The sequence below is a fragment of the Entelurus aequoreus genome, linkage group LG08 (genome assembly GCF_033978785.1).
Source record: "Entelurus aequoreus isolate RoL-2023_Sb linkage group LG08, RoL_Eaeq_v1.1, whole genome shotgun sequence".
NCBI classification, from domain to species: Eukaryota; Metazoa; Chordata; class Actinopteri; order Syngnathiformes; family Syngnathidae; genus Entelurus; species Entelurus aequoreus.
In genome coordinates, this window is record NC_084738.1 from 80,195,289 (window position 1) to 80,222,316 (window position 27,028).

A 27,028-nucleotide genomic window follows, 5' to 3' on the forward strand; every position below is an offset into this window, starting at 1 on the left:
AACCTAAAAATATTTTATTGTGATATCTGGCCTTATATTTAAAAAAACATTTTTATTTATTTATTTGAACCTAAAAAAGATGGATGTTGATACGTGGCGAGACGTTACCATTGGTATGCTAACATTGTCAGCTAGCATATTTAGCTAATTATGTGTATGGGTATATGTTTAAAGCTAAAAATCTTTTATTTTGATACTTGACGCTATATCAAAAATGTTTTTTCTTTTTGTCATTTGAACCAAAAAAATATGGATGTTGATACTTGGCGAGACGTTACCATTAGCATGCTAACATTTTCTGCTAGAAATTCAGCTAATTGTGTATATCTTTCAACCTAAAAATCTTTTATTTTGATACTTGGCGCTACATTAAAAATGTTTTTGAATTTGAACCTAAAAAATATGGATGTTGATACTTGGCGAGACGTTACCATTAGCATGCTAACATTTTCTGCTAGAAATTCAGCTAATTGTGTATATCTTTCAACCTAAAAATCTTTTATTGTGATACTTGGCGCTATATTCAAAATGTTTTATTTTTTTCATTTGAACCCAAAAAATTGGGATGTTGATGGAATGCATGCTAACATTTTCAGCTAGCAATTGGGCTAATGGGTATATGTTTACACCTAAAAATCTTGGATTTTGGAAACATTCAAATGATGCTCATTTATCTGTAGCATGCTAATGTTAGCATGCTAACATGTTTTCCTCATATTTTAGCTACTTTTATTTATTTGAACCTAACAAATAGGGATGTTGATACTTGGCTAGACGCTAACATTAGCATGCTAACATTTTCTGAATAAAAAAAAACAAAAGTCAAAGTACATAACGCAATGGAAGATAATAAAGTACATTACCTGTAATAACGTTGAGATAAGTGCAGGTGTGCTTTCTTCATCCCGTCTTCTTCTGCAGACGTGTCATATTTACCAAAATGTCCACCTTTGCTTCGATAAAGACGCTAAATGTGCCAATCTTAGAAGTATGCTAACTTTTCCTATCTTACCATACTAACATTTTATGCTAGTATTTTACCTCATTTTATTCATTTGAACCTAAAAAAATAGGGATGTTGATAATTGGCGAGATGCTACCGTTAGCATGCTAACATTTTCTCCTAGCAATTTAGCTAATTATGTGTATTTCTTTAAACCTAAAAATCTTGGATTTTGATACTCGGCGCCATACTAGAAGTATGCTAATTAATCTGTTAGCATGCTAACATGTTATCTTCAAATTTTATTCATTTGAACCAAAAAAAAAATATGGATGTTGATACTTGGCGAGACGTTACCGTTAGCATGCTAATATTTTCTGCTAGCAAATTTAGTTAATTACACATATAGATTTAAACCTAAAAATCTTGAATTTTGATACTTGGCGCCATATTAGAAGTACGTTCATTTCTCTGCTAACATTAGCATGCTAATATTTTACCTAATTTTATTCATTTGGACCGAAAGAAATTGCCATGTTGATACTTGGCGAGACACTAACGTTACCATGCTAACATTTTCTGCTAGCAATTTAGCTAAGTATGTGTATGTGTATATCTTTAAACCTAAAAATCTTCGTTATCATGCTAATATATTATTTTTCATATTTTAGCTAATAATACTCATTTGAACCTAAGAAATGTGGATGTTGATACTTGGCGAGACATTAGCGTTAGCATGCTAACATTTTCTGCTAGCAGTTTAGCTAATTATGTGTATATCTTTTAACCTAAAAATCTTGGATTTTGATACTTGGCGCCATACTAGAAGTACGCAAATTTTTCTGCTAACATTAGCATGCTAATATTTTATGCTAGTATTTTACCTCATTTTATTCATTTGAACCTAAAAAAAAATAGGGATGTTGATACTTGGCGAGAAGTTACCGTTACCATGCCAACATTTTCTGTTAGCAATTTAGCTAAGATTGTGTACGTGTATATCTTCAAACCTAAAAATCTTGGATTATGATACTTGTTGCCATATCAGATGTTTGCTAATGTATTGGTTATCATGCTAATGTTAGCATGCTAACATTGTATCTTGATATTGTAGCCAATATTACTCATTTGAACCTAAGAAATAGGGATGTTGATACTTGGCAAGACATTACCGTTAGCATGCTAACATTTTCGGCTAGCAATTTAGCTAATTATGTGTATATCTTTTAACCCCAAAATTTCAGATTTTGAAACTTGGCGCCATATTAGAAGTACGCTCATTTCTCTGCTAACATTAGCATGCTAATATTTTATGCTAGTATTTTACCTAGTTTAGCAATTTAGCTAATTATGTGTATGTCTTTTAACCTAAAAATCTTGGATTTTGATACTTGTTGCCATATCAGAAGTATGCTAATGTATCGGTTATCATCCTAATGTAGCATGCTAATATATTATTTTCATATTTTAGCTAATGTTACTCATTTCAACCGAAGAAATACGGATGTTGATACTTGGCGAGACATTAAAATGATGCTAATTTATCAGTTTTCATGCTAATGTTAGCGTTCTAACATATTATTTTCATATTTTAGCTAATGTTACTCATTTGAACCTAAGAAATATGGATGTTGATACTTGGCAAGACATTAGCGTTAGCATGCTAACATTTTCTGCTCGCAATTTAGCTAATTATGTGTATATCTTTTAACCTAAAAATGTTGTATTTTGATACTTGTTGCCATATCGGAAGTATGCTAATGTATCGATTATTATGCTACTGTTAGCATGCTAATGTATTATTTTCATATTTTAGCTAATGTTACTCATTTGAACCTAAGAAATATGGATGTTGATACTTGGCAAGACATTAGCGTTAGCATGCTAACATTTCTAGCTAGCAACTGAGCCAATTATGTGTCTGGGTATATCTTTAAAGTTAAAAATCTTGGATTTTGATACTTGGCGAAACATTAAAATGATGCTAATTGATCAGTTTTCATGCTAATGTTAGCGTTCTAACATATTATTTTCATATTTTAGCTAATGTTACTCATTTGAACCTAAGAAATATGGATGTTGATACTTAGCAAGACATTAGCGTTAGCATGCTAACATTTTCTGCTCACAATTTAGCTAATTATGTGTATATCTTTTAACCTAAAAATGTTGTATTTTGATACTTGTTGCCATATCGGAAGTATGCTAATGTATCGATTATCATGCTACTGTTAGCATGCTAATGTATTATTTTCATATTTTAGCTAATGTTACTCATTTGAACCTAAGAAATATGGATGTTGATACTTGGCAAGACATTAGCGTTAGCATGCTAACATTTTCTGCAAGCAATTTAGCTAATTATGTGTATATCTTTTAACCTAAAAATTTTGTATTTTGATACTTGTTGCCATATCGGAAGTATGCTAATGTATCGATTATCATGCTACTGTTAGCATGCTAATGTATTATTTTCATATTTTAGCTAATGTTACTCATTTAAACCTAAGAAATATGGATGTTGATACTTGGCAAGACATTAGCGTTAGCATGCTAACATTTTCTGCTTGCAATTTAGCTAATTATGTGTATATCTTTTAACCTAAAATCGTTGTATTTTGATACTTGTTGCCATATCGGAAGTATGCTAATGTATCGATTATCATGCTACTGTTAGCATGCTAACGTATTATTTTCATATTTTAGCTAATGTTACTCATTTGAACCTAAGAATTATGGATGTTGATACTTGGCAAGACATTAGCGTTAGCATGCTAACATTTCCAGCTAGCAATTGAGCCAATTATGTGTCTGGGTATATCTTTAAAGTTAAAAATCTTGGATTTTGATACTTGGCGAAACATTAAAATGATGCTAATTGATCAGTTTTCATGCTAATGTTAGCGTTCTAACATATTATTTTCATATTTTAGCTAATGTTACTCATTTGAACCTAAGAAATATGGATGTTGATACTTGGCAAGACATTAGCGTTAGCATGCTAACATTTTCTGCTCGCAATTTAGCTAATTATGTGTATATCTTTTAACCTAAAAATGTTGTATTTTGATACTTGTTGCCATATCGGAAGTATGCTAATGTATCGATTATCATGCTACTGTTAGCATGCTAATGTATTATTTTCATATTTTAGCTAATGTTACTCATTTGAACCTAAGAAATATGGATGTTGATACTTGGCAAGACATTAGCGTTAGCATGCTAACATTTTCTGCTCACAATTTAGCTAATTATGTGTATATCTTTTAACCTAAAAATGTTGTATTTTGATACTTGTTGCCATATCGGAAGTATGCTAATGTATCGATTATCATGCTACTGTTAGCATGCTATTGTATTATTTTCATATTTTAGCTAATGTTACTCATTTGAACCTAAGAAATATGGATGTTGATACTTGGCAAGACATTAGCGTTAGCATGCTAACATTTTCTGCTCGCAATTTAGCTAATTATGTGTATATCTTTTAACCTAAAAATGTTGTATTTTGATACTTGTTGCCATATCGGAAGTATGCTAATGTATCGATTATCATGCTACTGTTAGCATGCTAATGTATTATTTTCATATTTTAGCTAATGTTACTCATTTGAACCTAAGAAATATGGATGTTGATACTTGGCAAGACATTAGCGTTAGCATGCTAACATTTTCTGCTCGCAATTTAGCTAATTATGTGTATGTCTTTTGACCTAAAAATGTTGTATTTGGATACTGTTGCCATATCGGAAGTATGCTAATGTATCGATTATCATGCTACTGTTAGCATGCTAATGTATTATTTTCATATTTTAGCTAATGTTACTCATTTGAACCTAAGAAATATGGATGTTGATACTTGGCAAGACATTAGCGTTAGCATGCTAACATTTTCTGCTCGCAATTTAGCTAATTATGTGTATATCTTTTGACCTAAAAATGTTGTATTTGGATACTGTTGCCATATCGGAAGTATGCTAATGTATCGATTATCATGCTACTGTTAGCATGCTAACGTATTATTTTCATATTTTAGCTAATGTTACTCATTTGAACCTAAGAAATATGGATGTTGATACTTGGCAAGACATTAGCGTTAGCATGCTAACATTTTCTGCTCGCAATTTAGCTAATTATGTGTATATCTTTTGACCTAAAAACGTTGTATTTTGATACTTGTTGCCATATCAGAAGTATGCTAATGTATCGATTATCATGCTACTGTTAGCATGCTAATGTATTATTTTAGCTAATGTTACTCATTTGAACCTAAGAAATATGGATGTTGATACTTGGCAAGACATTAGCATTAGCATGCTAACATTTTCTGCTCGCAATTTAGCTAATTATGTGTATATCTTTTAACCTAAAAATGTTGTATTTTGATACTTGTTGCCATATCGGAAGTATGCTAATGTATCGATTATCATGCTACTGTTAGCATGCTAATGTATTATTTTCATATTTTAGCTAATGTTACTCATTTGAACCTAAGAAATATGGATGTTGATACTTGGCAAGACATTAGCGTTAGCATGCTAACATTTCCAGCTAGCAATTGGGCCAATTATGTGTCTGGGTATATCTTTAAAGTTAAAAATCTTGGATTTTGATACTTGGCGAAACATTAAAATGATGCTAATTGATCAGTTTTCATGCTAATGTTAGCGTTCTAACATATTATTTTCATATTTTAGCTAATGTTACTCATTTGAACCTAAGAAATATGGAAGTTGATACTTGGCAAGACATTAGCGTTAGCATGCTAACATTTTCTGCTCGCAATTTAGCTAATTATGTGTATATCTTTTAACCTAAAAACGTTGTAGTTTGATACTTGTTGCCATATCGGAAGTATGCTAATGTATCGATTATCATGCTACTGTATTATTTTCATATTTTAGCTAATGTTACTCATTTGAACCTAAGAAATATGGATGTTGATACTTGGCAAGACATTAGCGTTAGCACGCTAACATTTTCTGCTCGCAATTTAGCTAATTATGTGTATATCTTTTAACCTAAAAATGTTGTATTTTGATACTTGTTGCCATATCGGAAGTATGCTAATGTATCGATTATCATGCTACTGTTAGCATGCTAATGTATTATTTTCATTTTTTAGCTAATGTTACTCATTTGAACCTAAGAAATATGGATGTTGATACTTGGCAAGACATTAGCGTTAGCATGCTAACATTTTCTGCTAGCAATTTAGCTAATTATGTGTATATCTTTTAACCTAAAATCGTTGTATTTTGATACTTGTTGCCATATCGGAAGTATGCTAGTGTATCGATTATCATGCTACTGTTAGCATGCTAACGTATTATTTTCATATTTTAGCTAATGTTACTCATTTGAACCTAAGAAATATGGATGTTGATACTTGGCAAGACATTAGCGTTAGCATGCTAACATTTTCTGCTCACAATTTAGCTAATTATGTGTATATCTTTTAACCTAAAAATGTTGTATTTTGATACTTGTTGCCATATCGGAAGTATGCTAATGTATCGATTATCATGCTACTGTTAGCATGCTAACGTATTATTTTCATATTTTAGCTAATGTTACTCATTTGAACCTAAGAAATATGGATGTTGATACTTGGCAAGACATTAGCGTTAGCATGCTAACATTTCCAGCTAGCAATTGAGCCAATTATGTGTCTGGGTATATCTTTAAAGGTAAAAATCTTGGATTTTGATACTTGGCGAAACATTAAAATGATGCTAATTTATCAGTTTTCATGCTAATGTTAGCGTTCTAACATATTATTTTCATATTTTAGCTAATGTTACTCATTTGAACCTAAGAAATATGGATGTTGACACTTGGCAAGACATTAGCGTTAGCATGCTAACATTTTCTGCTAGCAATTTAGCTAATTATGTGTATATCTTTTAACCTAAAAATGTTGTATTTTGATACTTGTTGCCATATCGGAAGTATGCTAATGTTTCGATTATCATGCTACTGTTAGCATGCTAACGTATTATTTTCATATTTTAGCTAATGTTACTCATTTGAACCTAAGAAATATGGATGTTGATACTTGGCAAGACATTAGCGTTAGCATGCTAACATTTCCAGCTAGCAATTGAGCCAATTATGTGTCTGGGTATATCTTTAAAGTTAAAAATCTTGGATTTTGATACTTGGCGAAACATTAAAATGATGCTAATTGATCAGTTTTCATGCTAAAGTTAGCGTTCTAACATATTATTTTCCTATTTTAGCTAATGTTACTCATTTGAACCTAAGAAATAGGAATGTTGATACTTGGCAAGACATTAGCATTAGCATGCTAACATTTTCTGCTAGCAATTTAGCTAATTATGTGTATATGTTTTAACCTAAAATTGTTGTATTTTGATACTTGTTGCCATATCGGAAGTATGCTAATGTATCGATTATTATGCTACTGTTAGCATGCTAATGTATTATTTTCATATTTTAGCTAATGTTACTCATTTGAACCTAAGAAATATGGATGTTGATACTTGGCAAGACATTAGCGTTAGCATGGTAACATTTTCTGCTCACAATTTAGCTAATTATGTGTATATCTTTTAACCTAAAAATGTTGTATTTTGATACTTGTTGCCATATCGGAAGTATGCTAATGTATCGATTATCATGCTACTGTTAGCATGCTAATGTATTATTTTCATTTTTTTAGCTAATGTTACTCATTTGAACCTAAGAAATATGGATGTTGATACTTGGCAAGACATTAGCGTTAGCATGCTAACATTTCCAGCTAGCAACTGAGCCAATTATGTGTCTGGGTATATCTTTAAAGTTAAAAATCTTGGATTTTGATACTTGGCGAAACATTAAAATGATGCTAATTGATCAGTTTTCATGCTAATGTTAGCATTCTAACATATTATTTTCATATTTTAGCTAATGTTACTCATTTGAACCTAAGAAATATGGATGTTGATACTTGGCAAGACATTAGCGTTAGCATGCTAACATTTTCTGCTCGCAATTTAGCTAATTATGTGTATATCTTTTAACCTAAAAATGTTGTGTTTTGATACTTGTTGCCATATCGGAAGTATGCTAATGTATCGATTATTATGCTACTGTTAGCATGCTAACGTATTATTTTCATATTTTAGCTAATGTTACTCATTTGAACCTAAGAAATATGGATGTTGATACTTGGCAAGACATTAGCGTTAGCATGCTAACATTTTCTGCTCGCAATTTAGCTAATTATGTGTATATCTTTTGACCTAAAAATGTTGTATTTTGATACTTGTTGCCATATCGGAAGTATGCTAATGTATCGATTATCATGCTACTGTTAGCATGCTAATGTATTATTTTCATATTTTAGCTAATGTTACTCATTTGAACCTAAGAAATATGGATGTTGATACTTGGCAAGACATTAGCGTTAGCATGCTAACATTTTCTGCTCGCAATTTAGCTAATTATGTGTATATCTTTTAACCTAAAAATGTTGTATTTTGATACTTGTTGCCATATCGGAAGTATGCTAATGTATCGATTATCATGCTACTGTTAGCATGCTAACGTGTTATTTTCATATTTTAGCTAATGTTACTCATTTGAACCTAAGAAATATGGATGTTGATACTTGGCAAGACATTAGCATTAGCATGCTAACATTTTCTGCTAGCAATTTAGCTAATTATGTGTATCTCTTTTAACCTAAAAATGTTGTATTTTGATACGTGTTGCCATATCGGAAGTATGCTAATGTATCGATTATCATGCTACTGTTAGCATGTTAACGTATTATTTTCATATTTTAGCTAATGTTACTCATTTGAACCTAAGGAATATGGAAGTTGATACTTGGCAAGACATTAGCGTTAGCATGCTAACATTTTCTGCTCGCAATTTAGCTAATTATGTGTATATCTTTTAACCTAAAAATGTTGTATTTTGATACTGTTGCCATATCGGAAGTATGCTAATGTATCGATTATCATGCTACTGTTAGCATGCTAACGTATTATTTTCATATTTTAGCTAATGTTACCCATTTGAACCTAAGAAATATGGATGTTGATACTTGGCAAGACATTAGCGTTAACATGCTAACACTTCTAGCTAGCGATTGAGCCAATTATGTGTCTGGGTATATCTTTAAAGTTAAAAATCTTGGATTTTGATACTTGGCGAAACATTAAAATGATGCTAATTGATCAGTTTTCATGCTAATGTTAGCGTTCTAACATATTGTTTTCCTATTTTAGCTAATGTTACTCATTTGAACCTAAGAAATATGGATGTTGATACTTGGCAAGACATTAGCGTTAGCATGCTAACATTTTCTGCTAGCAATTTAGCTAATTATGTGTATATCTTTTAACCTAAAAATGTTGTATTTTGATACTTGTTGCCATATCGGAAGTATGCTAATGTATCGATTATTATGCTACTGTTAGCATGCTAACGTATTATTTTCATATTTTAGCTAATGTTACTCATTTGAACCTAAGAAATATGGATGTTGATACTTGGCAAGACATTAGCGTTAGCATGCTAACATTTCCAGCTAGCAATTGAGCCAATTATGTGTCCGGGTATATCTTTAAAGTTAAAAATCTTGGATTTTGATACTTGGCGAAACATTAAAATGATGCTAATTGATCAGTTTTCATGCTAATGTTAGCATTCTAACATATTATTTTCATATTTTAGCTAATGTTACTCATTTGAACCTAAGAAATATATGGATGTTGATACTTGGCAAGACATTAGCGTTAGCATGCTAACATTTTCTGCTCGCAATTTAGCTAATTATGTGTATATCTTTTAACCTAAAAACGTTGTAGTTTGATACTTGTTGCCATATCGGAAGTATGCTAATGTATCGATTATTATGCTACTGTTAGCATGCTAATGTATTATTTTCATATTTTAGCTAATGTTACTCATTTGAACCTAAGAATTATGGATGTTGATACTTGGCAAGACATTAGCGTTAGCATGCTAACATTTCCAGCTAGCAATTGAGCCAATTATGTGTATATCTTTTAACCTAAAAATGTTGTATTTTGATACTTGTTGCCATATCGGAAGTATGCTAATGTATCGATTATTATGCTACTGTTAGCATGCTAATGTATTATTTTCATATTTTAGCTAATGTTACTCATTTGAACCTAAGAAATATGGATGTTGATACTTGGCAAGACATTAGCGTTAGCATGCTAACATTTTCTGCTCGCAATTTAGCTAATTATGTGTATATCTTTTGACCTAAAAATGTTGTATTTTGATACTTGTTGCCATATCGGAAGTATGCTAATGTATCGATTATCATGCTACTGTTAGCATGCTAATGTATTATTTTCATATTTTAGCTAATGTTACTCATTTGAACCTAAGAAATAGGAATGTTGATACTTGGCAAGACATTAGCGTTAGCATGCTAACATTTTCTGCTCGCAATTTAGCTAATTATGTGTATATCTTTTAACCTAAAAATGTTGTATTTTGATACTTGTTGCCATATCGGAAGTATGCTAATGTTTCGATTATCATGCTACTGTTAGCATGCTAACGTATTATTTTCATATTTTAGCTAATGTTACTCATTTGAAACTAAGAAATATGGATGTTGATACTTGGCAAGACATTAGCGTTAGCATGCTAACATTTCCAGCTAGCAATTGAGCCAATTATGTGTCTGGGTATATCTTTAAAGTTAAAAATCTTGGATTTTGATACTTGGCGAAACATTACAATGATGCTAATTGATCAGTTTTCATGCTAATGTTAGCATTCTAACATATTATTTTCATATTTTAGCTAATGTTACTCATTTGAACCTAAGAAATATGGATGTTGATACTTGGCAAGACATTAGCGTTAGCATGCTAACATTTTCTGCTCGCAATTTAGCTAATTATGTGTATATCTTTTAACCTAAAAACGTTGTATTTTGATACTTGTTGCCATATCGGAAGTGTGCTAATGTATCGATTATCATGCTACTGTTAGCATGCTAATGTATTATTTTCATATTTTAGCTAATGTTACTCATTTGAACCTAAGAAATATGGATGTTGATACTTGGCAAGACATTAGCGTTAGCATGCTAACATTTCCAGCTAGCAATTGAGCCAATTATGTGTCTGGGTATATCGTTAAAGTTAAAAATCTTGGATTTTGATACTTGGCGAAACATTAAAATGATGCTAATTGATCAGTTTTCATGCTAATGTTAGCATGCTAACATTGTATAATGATGTAGTGTATGTTAGAATTGGTTCAGACTACCATGGATGATTATGAAAATACTACTTCTGTACATTAGGTTACCAAAAAGGGGAAATATTTAAAAAAAAAAAAAAAACTCTTGTTGGACTCGCTGAAGAGCAGTGCTGGACTCTGACATGATCCCTGACCTTTATTTAAATGTCTGCTCTTGGTCTTTTTGCATGTTTTAATACTCAATTTTCTTTGCTGCTAAAAAAAAAAAAAAAAAATCAAATACAAATAAAGTTGGGGGGTGGGGGGGGGGGGGGGGGAAGAGCTGACCGTGCTGGCAGCCAAAATAAAGGTGAGGAGGTCACATGACCGTGCTGGCAGCCAAAATAAAGGTGAGGAGGTCAGCAACCAAATGACCTCAGACATAATTTCCAGTGGGTGTGTCCTCTGAGCAGGAAGACATGTTACTGAGTCATCTGGCTCTCCAAGGCCTGGGCCGCCCACTCAGGAGCCGCCTGTCGGATCTTCTCCAGGAGGTTGTTGACTTGGAAACACAGAGACTGGATCTGCTTGTCCCAGGTGGGCAGCGGCTCTCGGGCTAAACAATAGTCAACACTTTTTAGCACCAGGGAGACCCCCTACTGGACACATCTACACACTACACATATACATACAGATACATGCAGTTGGGTGTTCCAACAGGACAATGACCTCAACAGTGGTAAAGGAATGGCTAAATTTAGGCTAGAATGAAGGTTTTAGAATGGCCTTCCCACAGTCCCTGACTTAAAGGTGTGGACAATGCTGAAGAAACAAGTCCATGTCAGAAAAGCAACACATTTAGCTGAACTGCAGCAATTTAGTGGTCCAGCAGAAGCTTGTGGATGGCTACCAAAATGTTTATATAAACATGACATACTTTGCATATATACATACACACACACAACACACATTACATACATGCATATGTGTATATATGTATATGTATATATATATTCATATAGATGACATACATTTATGTATATCATTTTCTTTAATTTATCAATTGACAATTTATTCGGTTTCTGCAGCACTCATTTTAAATGTATTTTTCAAAATTGTATTTATTTATATTTTTTTATGAAAAATGTATCTGCTCTCTCCAGGACTATTTTTTTGTTTATTTTTTACAATTGTATTTATTTATTGTTTTTCATCAACAAATTTTTCGCACTCAGCAGTACTAATTTTTTTTATTTACATTTTAAAATGTTATTTATTTATAGTTGTCTATGAAAAATGTATTTGCTCTCTGCAGCACTCATGTTTTAATTTATTTTTTACAGTTTTATTTATGTAAATTTTTTAATCAACAATTTCTTTGCTCTCAGCAGCACTCATTTAAAAAAATTTATTTTTGTATTTTATTTATATATATTTTTTAATCAACAATTCCTTTGCCCTCTGCAGCACTATTTTTTTTTATTTAATTTTTTTAAATTTATTTATTTTCATGGACAATTTATTCTCACTCAGCAACACTCATTTTTAATTACTTTTTTATCAACAAATTCTTCGCACTCAGCAGCACTCATTTTTTAAATGTACATTTTAAAATGTTATTTATTTATAGTTGTCTATGAAATATGTATTCGCTCTCTGCAGCACTCATGTTTTAATTCATTTTTTAGTTTTATTTATGTACATTTTTTAATCAACAATTTATTTGCTCTCAGCAGCACTTATTTTAAAAAAATGTTTTATTTATTTAATTTTTTTAAATTTAATTTTATTTTTTTATCAACAATTCCTTTGCCCTCTGCAGCACTCATGTTTTGTTTTTTTTTCTTATTTCTGTTTTATTTATTTATTGCTTTTCATGGACAATTCATTTTTAATTCTTCATTTATTTATTGTTTTTTTATCAACAAATTCTTCGCACTCAGCAGTACTCATTTTTTTTATTTACATTTTAAAATGTTATTTATTTATAGTTGTCAATGAAAAATGTATTCGCTCTCTGCAGCACTCATGTTTTAATTCATTTTTTACAATTCTATGTATGTACATTTTTTAATCAACAATTTCTTTGCTCTCAGCAGCACTCATTTTAAAAATTTTATTTTTGTATTTTATTTGTATATATTTTTTAATCAACAATTCCTTTGCCCTCTGCAGCACTATTTTTATTTATTTCATTTTTATTTATTTTTTTATTTTCATGGACAATTTATTCTCACTCAGCAACACTCATTTTTAATTACTTTTTTATCAACAAATTCTTCGCACTCAGCAGCACTCATTTTTTAAATGTACATTTTAAAATGTTATTTATTTATAGTTGTCAATGGAAAATGTATTCGCTCTCTGCAGCACTCATGTTTTAATTTATTTTTTACAATTCTATGTATGTAAATTTTTTAATCAACAATTTCTTTGCTCTCAGCAGCACTCATTTTAAAATTTGTATTTTTGTATTTTATTTATATATATATTTTATCAACAATTCATTTGCCCTCTGCAGCACTCATTTTTTTTTCCAGTTATATTTATTTATTGCTTTTCATGGACAATTTATTCTCACTCAGCAACACTCATTTTTAATTACTTTTTTATCAACAAATTCTTCGCACTCAACAGCACTCATTTTTTAAATGTACATTTTAAAATGGTATTTATTTATAATTGTCAATGAAAAATGTATTCTCTCTCTGCAGCACTCATGTTTTAATTCATTTTTTAGTTTTATTTATGTACATTTTTTAATCAACAATTTATTTGCTCTCAGCAGCACTTATTTTAAAAAAATGTTTTATTTATTTAATTTTTTTTAATTGTATTTTATTTTTTTATCAACAATTCCTTTGCCCTCTGCAGCACTCATGTTTTTTTCTTTTTCTTTTTTCTCTCTGCAGCACTCCATGTTTTATTCATGTATTGTTTTTAATCAACAATTGATTTGCTCTCAGCAGCACTTATTTAAAAAAATGTTTTCATTTATTTTATTTTATTTAAAAAAGAAAAAATAATTTTTATCAACAATTCCTTTGCCCTCTGCAGCACCCTTTTTTTCCTTTATTTATTGCTTTTCATGGACAATTTATTTGCTCTCAGCAACACTCATTTTTAATTCTTCATTTATTTATTGTTTTTTATCAACAAATTCTTCACACTCAGCAGCACTAATTTTTGTATTCACATTTTAAAATTGTATTTATTTATAGTTGTCTATGCAAAATGTATTCGCTCTCTGCAGCACTAATGTTTTAATTTATTTTTTACAGTTTTATTTATGTATTTTTTCTAATCAATTTATTTGCGCTCAGCAGCACTTATTTTTTTAAAAAAAGTTTTTTTATTTTTATCAACAATTCTTTTGCCCTTTGCAGCACTCTTTTTTTCAGTTGTATTTATTTATTGTTTTTCATGGACAATTTATTCGCTCTCAGCAACACTCATTTTTAATTACTTTTTTATCAACAAATTCTTCGCACTCAGCAGTACTAATTTTTTTAAGTTACATTTTAAAATGTTATTTATAGTTGTCAATGAAAAATGTATTCGCTCTCTGCAGCACTCATGTTTTATTTAATTTTTACAGTTTTATTTATGTATTGTTTCTAATCAATTTATTCGCTCTCAGCATCACTTATTTAAAAAAATGTGTTTATTTATTTTATTTTTGTAAACATTTTTTTTATCAACAATTCCTTTGCCCTCTGCTGCACTCTTTTTTTTCTGTTTTATTTATTTATTGCTTTTCATGGACAATTTATTTGCTCTCAGCAACACTCATTTTTAATTCTTCATTCATTTATTGTTTTTAATCAACAAAATTTTTTTTATATTTTAAAATGTTTTTTATTTATAGTTATCTATGAAAAATGTATTCGCTCCCTGCAGCACTCATGTTTTAATTTAATTTTTTTTATGTACATTTTTAATCAACAATTTATTTGCTCTCAGCAGCACTCATTTAAAAAATACATATATATTATTTTATTTATATATATATTTTTTATCAACAATTCCTTTGCCCTCTGCTGCACTCTTTTTTTTTTCAGTTTTATTTATTTATTGCTTTTCATGGACAATTTATTTGCTCTCAGCAACACTCATTTTAAATTCTTCATTAATTCATTGTTTTTTATCAACAAATTCTTCGCACTAAGCAGCACTCAGTTTTTTTTAAATATTTTAAAATTGAATTAATTTATACTTTTTTGCATGAAAAATTCCTTTGCTCTCTGCCCGACAACCAGAAGGCGCAACCAAACCTGATAGTTGATGCCGTGACCTGATTGGCTGTTAGCGTGCGACAGTGACCGCTTCCTGCGTTGCTAGGTTACCAGAGAGCGAGTGCGTTTGTTCCTGCAACCAACCTCGCTTCCATACTTCCACTTTCTCCCGACGACGAAGGACACAAACATTCAAATCCTTTTATCTTGAAGTGAACTCACTTTCAAAGTGCACGATGCTGTCGATCTGGTCGATGAAGCCGTTCATGCGACCCTCCGTGATCATCTGCGAGGCGATCTTCTCCGCCTACAAGCAGCAGAAAGATTTCAGCAGCGGCACACCTGCAACAATGGCGTGCAGAAAAAGGGGCTGGCCTTAGCTGGCGGTATTTCCAGCAGCGCTCCCAGCTCCTCGAAGGTGATGTTGTTGTAGAGCTTGCTGGCCGACAGCAGGTTGTGTTCTATCACGGCTCGGTCCAGGATGCTGGAGCCTGACACCAAAAGCACAAGTTAACTTTTAGCACTTTTCTTTTCCGGGATCCGGCGAGCTGACCGTCCGCCGTGGTGGCCTTCTGGTGAGGCATGAGCATGGCGGCAAACTCCTGCAGCTGGTTGCCCCTGATGATGCGGTCCAGGTACATCTTCTCCAGGATGCCGTAGGCCGCCAGCTGCTGGCAGCGCTCGTCCTTGAAGAGCGTGGCCAGCATGCGGGAACGCTGCTGGCCTGCAACACCCGCACAGTCAGGGTGTGGCTGGCGCGGGGCCACGCTGGGTGTGTGGCGTCCTACCTGCCGACGCCAAGATGGTGCAGTTGAGCGCGTGCTTGAGGGCCTCCAGACGCTCGCTCTCGTGGACGATGGACTTGTAGGACAGCTCGTTGTACCTCTGCGCCGCCTCGATGAACTTCCTGCGGAAGTCCAGGACTCTGGCGTAGCAAACCTGAGGAGGAAGACAGCAATTACCAATCAAAAAGCGATATTTCCACTCCTTAAAACCTCTAAAGCAGGGGTGTCCAAAGTGCCACTATTATATCACTATTGTGCGACTAGTATGCCACTATTATGTCACTATTATACGACTAGTATGCCACTATTATGTCACTATTGTGCGACTAGTATGCCACTATTATGTCACTATTATACGACTAGTATGCCACTATTATGTCACTATTATGCGACTAGTATGCCACTATTATGCGACTAGTATGCCACTATTATGCGACTAGTATGTCACTATCATGTGACTAGTATGCCACTATTATGCGCTAGTATGTCACTATTATGTGACTAGTATGCTACTATTATGTCACTATTATGCGACTAGTATGCCACTATTATGCGACTAGTATGCCACTATTATGCGACTAGTATGTCACTCTAATGTGACTAGTATGCCACTATTATGCGCTAGTATGTCACTATTATGTGACTAGTATGCTACTATTATGTCATTATTATGCGACTAGTATGCCACTATTATGTCACTATTATGCGACTAGTATGCGACTAGTATGTCACTATTATGCGACTCGTATGCCACTATTATGCGACTAGTATGTCACTATTATGTGACTAGTATGCTATTATTATGTCACTATTATGCGACTAGTAGGCCACTATTATGTGACTAGTATGCTACTATTATGTCACTATTATGTCACTATTATGCGACTAGTATGCCACTATTATGTCACTATTATGCGACTAGTATGCTACTATTTTGTCACTATTATGCGACTAGTATGCTACTAGTATGCCACCATTATGCGACTAGTATGCCACTATTATGCGACTAGTATGCCACTATTATGTGACTAGTATGCCACTATTATGTCACTATTATGCGACTAGTATGCCACTATTATGTGACTAGTATGCCACTATTATGCGACTAGTATGCCACTATTATGTGACTAGTATGCCACTATTATGTCACTATTATGCGACTAGTACGCTAATAGTATGCCACCATTATGCGACTAGTATGCCACTATTATGCGACTAGTATGCCACTATTATGTGACTAGTATGCCACTATTATGTCACTATTATGCGACTAGTATGCCACTATTATGTGACTAGTATGCTACTATTATGTCACTATTATGCGACTAGTATGCCACTATTATGTCACTATTGTGCGATTAGTATTCCACTATTATGCGACTAGTATGCCACTATTACAACACTATTATGACACATTACAACACTACTATGACACTACTATAACACTATTATAACAACATTATGACACATAACACTATTATGACACATAATAACATTATTAGGACACCGTTATGACACTATTAGGACACTACTATGACACATTATAACACTATTATGACACTGCTGTGACACACTATAACACTTATGACACGACTATAACACTATTATAACAACGTTATGACACATAACACTATTATGACACATTATAACACTATTATGACACTGTTATAACAACATTATGACACATTATAACACTATTATGACACATAATTACATTATTATGACACAATGTAACACTATTATGACACATAACATTATTATGACACTGTTATGACACTACTATGACATATTATAACAATATTATGACACTGCTATGACACATTATAACACTATTATGACACTGCTATGACACAATATAACACGATTATGACACTACTATAACACTATTACAACACACAACACTACTATGACACATAACACTATTATGACACTACAATGACACATTATAACACTATTATGACACATAATAATATTTATTTGACACTGTTATGACACTACTATGACACATTATAACACTAGTATGACACATAATGACATCATTATGACACTGTTATGACACTACTAGCGACTAGTATGCCATTATTATGCCATTATTATGTCACTATTATGCGACTAGTATGCCACTATTATGTCACTATTATGCGACTAGTATGCCACTATTATACGACTAGTATGCCACTATTATGTCACTATTATGCCACTAGTATGCCACTAGTATGCCACTATTTTGCGGCCCGCAGCAAATAGTTCAAACGTATAATGGACAGATATATCTGAAGTTGATCTCGTAATTTAAGTGTTAAAAGTTTAAAAAAAACTAATAAAAATGTATCACTTTATGAGTGGGGGACCTTTTGGATCCCAAATATATTTAGTAGGATTTTATTTAACTTTTCACTGTGATTACTCAAAAATATGAAAGAATTAAATTCAATGGTTATTATTGATCTTTTAAGGCTCTAATGACTAAATACTGCATATTTCAGTTTTGCTATAAAAAACTAAGTTGTCTTTGACAGAAAACCTTTTTTTTTTAAACTTTATATCAACCTCAAGTTGATATAGAGATTTACTGTAAGCAGTAAATTAAAAATAATAATAATAATTTGACTTATTTTTAACAGTTTAATGACTGAGACCCTTTATAGTCCCCGAGAGCCCTGAAGGTTAAAAAAAAATTAAAAATCCATATATTTTGTTAAGGTTTGAAAATGAAAAATATCAAAATGGCCCCCGCATGCTTACATTTTTCCGTGTACGGCCCTCAGTGGAAAAAGTTTGGACACCCCTGCTCTAAAGGCTTAGTGGCCACATACGTGGACAGCACCTTTTAGCTCTTATTTCCAAAATTGTGTACGCTACTGAATTGGGGTCTTATGGCCGCTTATGTGGACACTTATACTGCCACCTGGTGGTGTCAGAAGAGTATAACATACAATGGAATTTGGAAAATAAAGTGTAAAAATAAGAATTAGTATGTCACTAAACATGAAGTACACGTTTGTGTACTTATGGACTAAGTACATCATATCAAAAGATGATTCTTAGTTTTTATTCAATTAAAAAAAAGCATGTAAACAAACCGCTGGGGCCTTAAGAGGTTTTAAAGTTTTGTATTCAATCAGAAATTTCAAGCAACATGATAAGTGTGGATAGTGTTTGACCTTTTTCCCATCATGCTTTGAATGGGTGTCATTTTAAAATGTCTTGGTCTTTTATAACAGCCACAAGGTTCAGTGAGCAGGTTATGTTATGTATGATGACATTTTTTTTTTTTTCACCATTACTTGGGAAGGTTGTTTGGATTTGGTCACATTAGTAAATGTAAATGTATTGTCATTCACGGTCATTACTTGGGAAGGTTGTTTTGATTTGGTCACATTAGTAAATGCTGCGCTACTGTCATTCACGGTCATTGACCTGAGTAACTCACGTTTTCCAGATCGCTTTTTAATCTTATGAAGTCTCGCGAGCGAGTAGTTTAGAGTCCTCTGGTACTTCCAACTATTTTACTGTTGCACACAAAGTGGTGAAAATGTGCCAAAACGTGCACCCCTAATGTGTTGCCTCATTTTTTTAATTTACATTTTAAAATTGTATTTATTTATAGTTGTCTATGAAAAATGTATTCGCTCTCTGCAGCACTTTTGTTTTTTATTTGTTTTTATTTATTGTTTTTAATCAACAATTTCTTTGCTCTCAGCAGCACTTATTTTAAAATGTTAATTTTTTATTTTATTTTTTTTATCAACAATTCCTTTGCCCTCTGCAGCACTCTTTTTTTTTTTTTCAGTTTTATTTATTGCTTTTCATGGACAATTTATTCACTCTCAGCAACACTAATTTTTAATAACTTTTTTATCAACACAATTTTTTTTTAAAAGTTTTATTAATTTATTGCTTTTCATGGACAATTTATTTGCTCTCAGCAACACTCATTTTTAATTTTTCATTTATATATATATATATATATATATATATATATATATATATATATATATATATATATATATATATATATATATATATATATATATATATATATATATATATATATATATATATATATGTATATATATATATATATATATATATACATATATATATATATATATATATATACACATATATATATATATATATACATACATATATATATATATATATATACATATATATATATATATATATATATATATATATATATATATATATACACATATATATATATATATATATATATATATATATATATATATATATATATATATATATACACACACACATATATATATATATATATATAAACCCACAAATTGGAAGGACTTGTCATTTCCCATTGTTTCTATTGGCAGCGGTCGTTGATTAAATAGCAGCTACACAACAGCTAAGCACACAATAGCACACAAGCTAGACATAGGTAACATTCATTGAACAATGTTGCGGTGGCATATTACTGACACATACAAAGTCTCCAGTAACAAGCGTGTCCGCATCATTCGTCTTACTGCGTCATGAGCTTAACTTGATGTACTATTGTGGCCACTAGGTGTCACCAAAAAAACAACAACTATTATCACTTTGCTTCAATTTAAAGACAGCAAAAGTGTATTCCCGACAATTAAAAACTAAATAGGTCATAAATAGCAGCTACACAACAGCTAAGCCCACAATAGCACACAAGCTAGACGTAGGTAAGATTCATTGAACAATGTTGCGGTGGCATATTACTGACACATACAAAGTCTCCAGTAACAAGCGTGTCCGCATCATTCAACTTACTGCGTCATGAGCTCAAGTTGATGAACTATTGTGCCCACTAGGTGTCACCAAAAAAACCCAACTATTATCACTTTGCTTCAATTTAAAGACAGCAAAAGTGTATTCCCAACAATTAAAACTAAATAAGTCATAAATAGCAGCTACACAACAGCTAAGCACACAATAGCACACAAGCTAGACGTAGGTAACATTCATTGAACAACGTTACGGTGGCAAAATCACTTACACATACAAAGTCTCCAGTATCAAGCGTGTCCGCATCATTCAACTTACTGCGTCCTGATGAACTATTGTGCCCACTAGTTGTCACACAAAAAAAACTATTAGCACTTCGCTTCAATTTAAAGACAGCAAAAGTGTATTCCAGACAATTAAAAACTAAATAGGTCATAAACAGCAGCTACACAACAGCTAAGCACAGAAGCTAGACATAGGTAACATTCATTGAACAACGTTACGGTGGAAAAATCACTGACACATACAAAGTCTCCAGTATCAAGCGTGTCCGCATCATTCAACTTACTGCGTCATGATGAACTATTGTGCCCGCTAGTTGTCACACAAAAAAAACTATTAGCACTTCGCTTCAATTTAAAGACAGCAAAAGTGTATTCCAGACCATTAAAAACTAAATAGGTCATAAACAGCAGCTACACAACAGCTAAGCACACAAGCTAGACGTAGGTAACATTCATTGAACAATGTTGCGGTGGCATATTACTGACACATACAAAGTCTCCAGTAACAAGCGTGTCCGCATCATTCAACTTACTGCGCCATGAGCTTAACTTGATGAATTATTGTGGGCAAAAAACAATTAGATATACTGTAATTATTGAATATGATTCAAATCAAGAGCAAGATTACCAATTCAGTGTCAATGTTTGAGTGCGCCCCGGGCCTGTATGTAGTGGAAAAGTTGGGCCCCGAGGTCAGAAAGCTGAAGAACCCCCGCCCTCACCTTGTAGTGGATCTGCAGCTGCTCGTTAGAGGACTCGTTCTGGAGCAGCGAGGCTCTGTTGATGTAGGCCTCCGCCTGCACCGGGTCGTCGTCCTCCAGGTAGAGGCGGGCGATTTTCAGGTAGGTGTCCAACTTGTAGTCCACGTTGTACTGCCTGAGGAGACACGCTTAGTGACCAGGCAGGACTCACGGGTGGGAAAAGGTGCCATACTTCTGTCCCGTCTCCAGGGGGATCCCCACCAAAACCTGGGCCGCGTTCCTCCAGTCGCCCTCCTTTTCGTAAATGGTGGCTAAGTGCTGTCTGATGGAGGCCACCTGCGCACGGCCAAGAACACGTTGGCGTTGACCAGGAGCCAGAGCCAGAGCCGGCGCCGGCGCGGGGGTAAGCACAAAGTCCTTACTTGTTCCTCGAAGGATATGACCCTGGGCTGGATCTTCTCCAAGGTGAAGTGGTACACCGCCTTGGCTGTGGTGTCCGGCAAGTTGGGGAGATGTGTGCAGAAGTCGGTGAGCAGCTGTCTGGAGATGACCAGGCTCACGTTTTCATTCACCACTAAGTATGCGGGGGGGAAACAAGCAAACTTGAAGACAAAGTGCAAAGTCAGGGTTGAACGGAATGAAAGCTTACTCGCTTCCACAAAGGCCTTCAAGGACTCCAGTTGATCCGCATCTGTGAACTGGACCGCCTTTTCCAGGATTTGTCGGTATCTGGGCGATATCACACGGTCATGGCAAAAATACAAATCACCATTGATATTGAATTCACGATTAACAACAGGATTATTCATTCATTTGAGTGGATGTAAGAATAGTTTGAATATTGGAATGGTTTGACTACGTTTCCAGGAAAACCGGAATTTGGTTTGGAACTTGGGAAAGTGTTAGTTTGAATGTCCAGGATGAGTGGAATGTGTTGACCTCCGGTCCACCAGAAGTGGAGTATGCTAAAAGACTACAAAACCGGCTGGATTCAGCTCATCAATTTGCCAGTAACCAGCTGCGGGATGCTGGCCGTAGACAAGAGAGGAATTACGACGTGCACCAAAAAGGGCGACATTTCGCCGCTGAACAACACCCAACGGAAAAAGGGAAGACGCCCGAAGCTGGACAGCGACTGGATGGGGCTTATTAGAGTGTTGGAAAGACCCTGGGAAGTTATGTACCGGGTCCAACTCCCGCCCCGCGGCAGAAAAGTTGTCCTGCACCGCGAGCGGCTAGCACCGTACCGGGGAACGGCCACTCCCGCAGGACTAGGAGCGGAGTTACCGGGGAGATCGGGCCTTAGCCCAGGGACTAGAGCAGGGGTCACCAACGCGGTGCCCGCGGGCACCAGGTAGCCCGTAAGGACCAGATGAGTCGCCCGCTGGCCCGTTCTAAAAATAGCTCAAATAGCAGCACTTACCAGTGAGCTGCCTCTATTTTTAAAATGGTATTTATTTACTAGCAAGCTGGTCTCGCTTTGCCCGACATTTTTAATTCTAAGAGAGACAAAACTCAAATAGAGTTTGAAAATCCAAGAAAATATTTTAAAGACTTGGTCTTCACTTGTTTAAATAAATTCATTATTTTTTTTACTTTGCTTCTTATAACTTTCAGAAAGACAATTTTAGAGAAAAAATACAACCTTAAAATGATTTTAGGATTTTTGAACACATATACCTTTTTACCTTTTAAATTCCTTTCCTCTTCTTTCCTGACAATTTAAATCAATGTTCAAGTAAATTTATTTTTTTTTATTGTAAAGAATAATAAATACATTTTAATTTAATTCTTCATTTTAGCTTCTGTTTTTTTGACGAAGAATATTTGTGAAATATTTCTTCCAACTTAAAAAAATATTCTGGCAAATCTAGAAATTCTGTAGAATCAAATTTAAATCTTATTTCAAAGTCTTTTGAATTTCTTTTAAAAAAATTTGTTCTGGAAAATCTAGAAGAAATAATGATTTGTCTTTGTTAGAAATATAGCTTGGTCCAATTTGTTATATATTCCAACAAAGTGCAGATTGGAGTTTAACCTATTTAAAACAAGTCATCAAAATTCTAAAATTATTCTTAATCAGGAAAAATTACTAATGATGCTCCATAAATTCTTTTTTTAATTTTTTCAAAAAGATTCGAATTAGCTAGTTTTTCTCTTCTTTTTTTCGGTTGAATTTTGAATTTTAAAGAGTCGAAATTGAAGATAAACTATGTTTCAAAATTTAATTGTCATTTTTTTTCGTGTTTTCTCCTCTTTTAAACCGTTCAATTAAGTGTAAATATCATTAATTATTAATAATAACAGAGTTAAAGGTAAATTGAGCAAATTGGCTATTTCTGGCAATTTATTTAAGTGTGTATCAAACTGGTAGCCCTTCGCATTAATCCGTACCCAAGAAGTAGCTCTTGGTTTCAAAAAGGTTGGTGACCCCTGGACTAGAGAGTCTTGTTCTTGGGGTATAGTGTAACGACCTGCTGGGGTTGATGTCGTGTTCTTGAGTGAGTGATATTCAGAATTCCCACTGTTGTGAACGCACCACTGCTGTAAGGCGATTGGCGAAGGAGGAGGAGGCGTCCGTTGTTGCGGAAAATGAGGAACGAGGATGGACGTGCGTGTGGAAGGAAGGAGATAAGTTGAGCTGTGTTGCTAAATAAAAGTTGAAAAAGAGCGCCAGACATTGTGTGCACTTCTTCTGGACGCTACAGTGCTAACTCGTGCTCACGTCGTCGTCTTTTTCTATTCACCAATCTACTATTATATTATTACTTGTTTATGTGTATGTGTGGGGCGTGAAAACAAATGGTCTCCTCGTACAATTCAAAATAATATGCGTCAATAAACCATATATATTCATCCATCCATCCATCTTCTTCCGCTTATCCGAGGTCAGGTCGCGGGGGCAGCAGCCTAAGCAGAGAAGCCCAGACTTCCCTCTCCCCAGCCTCTTCGTCCAGCTCCTCCCGGGATAGGCCCCTCCCACCTACAAAGACATGCACCTGGGGATAGGCCCCTCCCACCTCCAAAGACACGCACCTGGGGATAGGCCCCTCCCACCTCCAAAGACATGCACCTGAAGATAGGCCCCTCCCACCTCCAAAGACATGTACTTGGGGATAGGCCCCTCCCACCTCCAAAGACACGCACCTGGGGATAGGCCCCTCCCACCTCCAAAGACCAAAGACACGCACCTGGGGATAGGCCCCTCCCACCTCCAAAGACACGCACCTGGGGCTAGGCCCCTCCCACCTCCAAAGACATGCACCTGGGGATAAGCCCCTCCCACCTCCAAAGACATGCACCTGGGGATAGGCCCCTCCCACCTCCAAAGACATGCACCTGGGATAGGCCCCTCCCACCTCCAAAGACACGCACCTGGGGATAGGCCCCTCCCACCTCCAAAGACATGCACATGGGGATAGGCCCCTCCCACCTCCAAAGACATGCACCCGGGGATAGGCCCCTCCCACCTCCAAAGACACGCACCTGGGGCTAGGCCCCTCCCACCTCCAAAGCCCCGCACCTGGGGCTAGGCACCTGGGGATAGGCCCCTCCCACCTCCAAAGACATGCACCTGGGGATAAGCCCCTCCCACCTCCAAAGACATGCACCTGGGGATAGGCCCCTCCCACCTCCAAAGACACGCACCTGGGGCTAAGCCCCTCCCACCTCCAAAGACACGCACATGGGGATAGGCCCCTCCCACCTCCAAAGTCACGCACCTGGGGATAGGCCCCTCCCACCTCCAAAGACATGCACCCGGGGATGGGCCCCTCCCACCTCCAAAGACACGCCCCTGGGGATAGGCCCCTCCCACCTCCAAAGACATGCACCTGGGGATAGGCCCCTCCCACCTCCAAAGACACGCACATGGGGATAGGCCTCTCCCACCTCCAAAGACACGCACCTGGGGATAGGCCCCTCCCACCTCCAAAGACACGCACTTGGGGATAGGCCCCTCCCACCTCCAAAGACACGCACCCGGGGATAGGCCCCTCCCACCTCCAAAGACATGCACCCGGGGATAGGCCCCTCTCACCTCCAAAGACACGCCCCTGGGCATAGGCCCCTCCCACCTCCAAAGACATGCACCTGGGGATAGGCCCCTCCCACCCCCAAAGACATGCACCTGGGGATAGGCCCCTCCCACCTCCTGGGGATAGGTTGATTGACAACACTAAATGGTCCCTAGTGTGTGAATGTTGTCTGTCTGTGTTGGCCCTGTGATGAGGTGGCGACTTGTCCAGGGTGTACACCGCCTTCCGCCCGAATGCAGCTGAGATAGGCTCCAGCACCCCCGAAAGGGACAAGCGGTAGAAAATGGATGGATGGATGTTTACTTGTTATATTTGAGTTATTATGTGAACAAAGAGGGCACATTGGACTAAGTCAAATCCACTGATGGCTAAACAGTAGCTGCTAGCTACTTTGAACCAGAAATCACGCGAAAAGATGCTAACATTTGCGTGGCTCGTAGTGACGACATTATGCTCCCACGGTCTATCACGCGTGTTGTTTCCCAACACACTTTGATCGGCCATGTATAAGAGAACACAGCTAGCTAGGCTACACACGTTAGCTTAGCATCTCGTCCATTCGTTCCAGCTCACAAATAACTGGTAATGTTCCGCATAAAACGGAACAAAACGTTTGTAGTAGACGTCACGTACTTGGCCGCGAGGTCTTTGTGGGAGCCACTTGAGTTCATGAGCTGTGCGAGCTCTTGCCGCACGTCGGTAGCCATGGTCGCTCGTCCCGGTGTCAACAACACCCCGCTCCTCTGTTAAAAGACTTCCGGTGAGGGACGTGACGTCAGACTCGTCGACCAAACCAATCGCAATGCCGAAGAAAGAAAATTACTGAATAAAAGGAATAATAATTAGTGCAAAATGGGTCGCAGTATATTTTCGTCATTTTTTTTTTTAATGAATCGGTATTGAAAAAAAAAATGACAATTGGTTTATTTGGGAAATTTTATTTTGAAAGAATTGAAAAACAAAGCGTTCTTCTCATTCACTGTCAAAAATAAATTATTTTTTTAATTAAAATGTTATATTTCATATGAATACAATTAAAATGACCGGTCAGCAAAAACATAAAACGGACCACAGATGTTTTCACATATTTCGACAGCAGAACCGGAAGTTGCTATTTA

At 35.1% G+C, this 27,028-nt stretch overlaps 1 protein-coding gene across 1 annotated transcript; it reads right to left on the reverse strand.

Annotated features, from left to right (window-relative positions):
- Window positions 1-11,318: 11,318 nt before the first annotated feature.
- Window positions 11,319-26,690, reverse strand: cops4 (COP9 constitutive photomorphogenic homolog subunit 4 (Arabidopsis)). Its single transcript, XM_062057358.1, has 10 exons — window positions 26,544-26,690; window positions 22,523-22,602; window positions 22,296-22,447; window positions 22,106-22,209; window positions 21,895-22,048; window positions 16,155-16,305; window positions 15,920-16,090; window positions 15,742-15,857; window positions 15,589-15,673; window positions 11,319-11,747 (listed from the first exon to the last, which is right to left on the reverse strand). The coding sequence occupies exons 1-10, from the start codon at window positions 26,615-26,617 to the stop codon at window positions 11,614-11,616; spliced, it is 1,221 nt and encodes a 406-aa protein (XP_061913342.1). The 5' UTR covers window positions 26,618-26,690; the 3' UTR covers window positions 11,319-11,613.
- Between the last annotated feature and the right edge of the window lie 338 nt (window positions 26,691-27,028).

What these genes read in the sequence shown, in the direction of transcription:
- cops4 (XM_062057358.1), bottom strand. Translation starts at nt 26,617, where the DNA reads ATGGCTACCGACGTGCGGCAAGAGCTCGCACAGCTCATGAACTCAAGT. An exon ending in GAAGGCCTTTGTGGAAGCGA is followed by an intron (nt 22,448 to 22,522) that starts GTAAGCTTTCAT and finishes CCGCATACTTAG; the next exon opens with TGGTGAATGAAAACGTGAGC. An exon ending in CAGCATCGTGCACTTTGAAA is followed by an intron (nt 11,748 to 15,588) that starts GTGAGTTCACTT and finishes ACTATTGTTTAG; the next exon opens with CCCGAGAGCCGCTGCCCACC.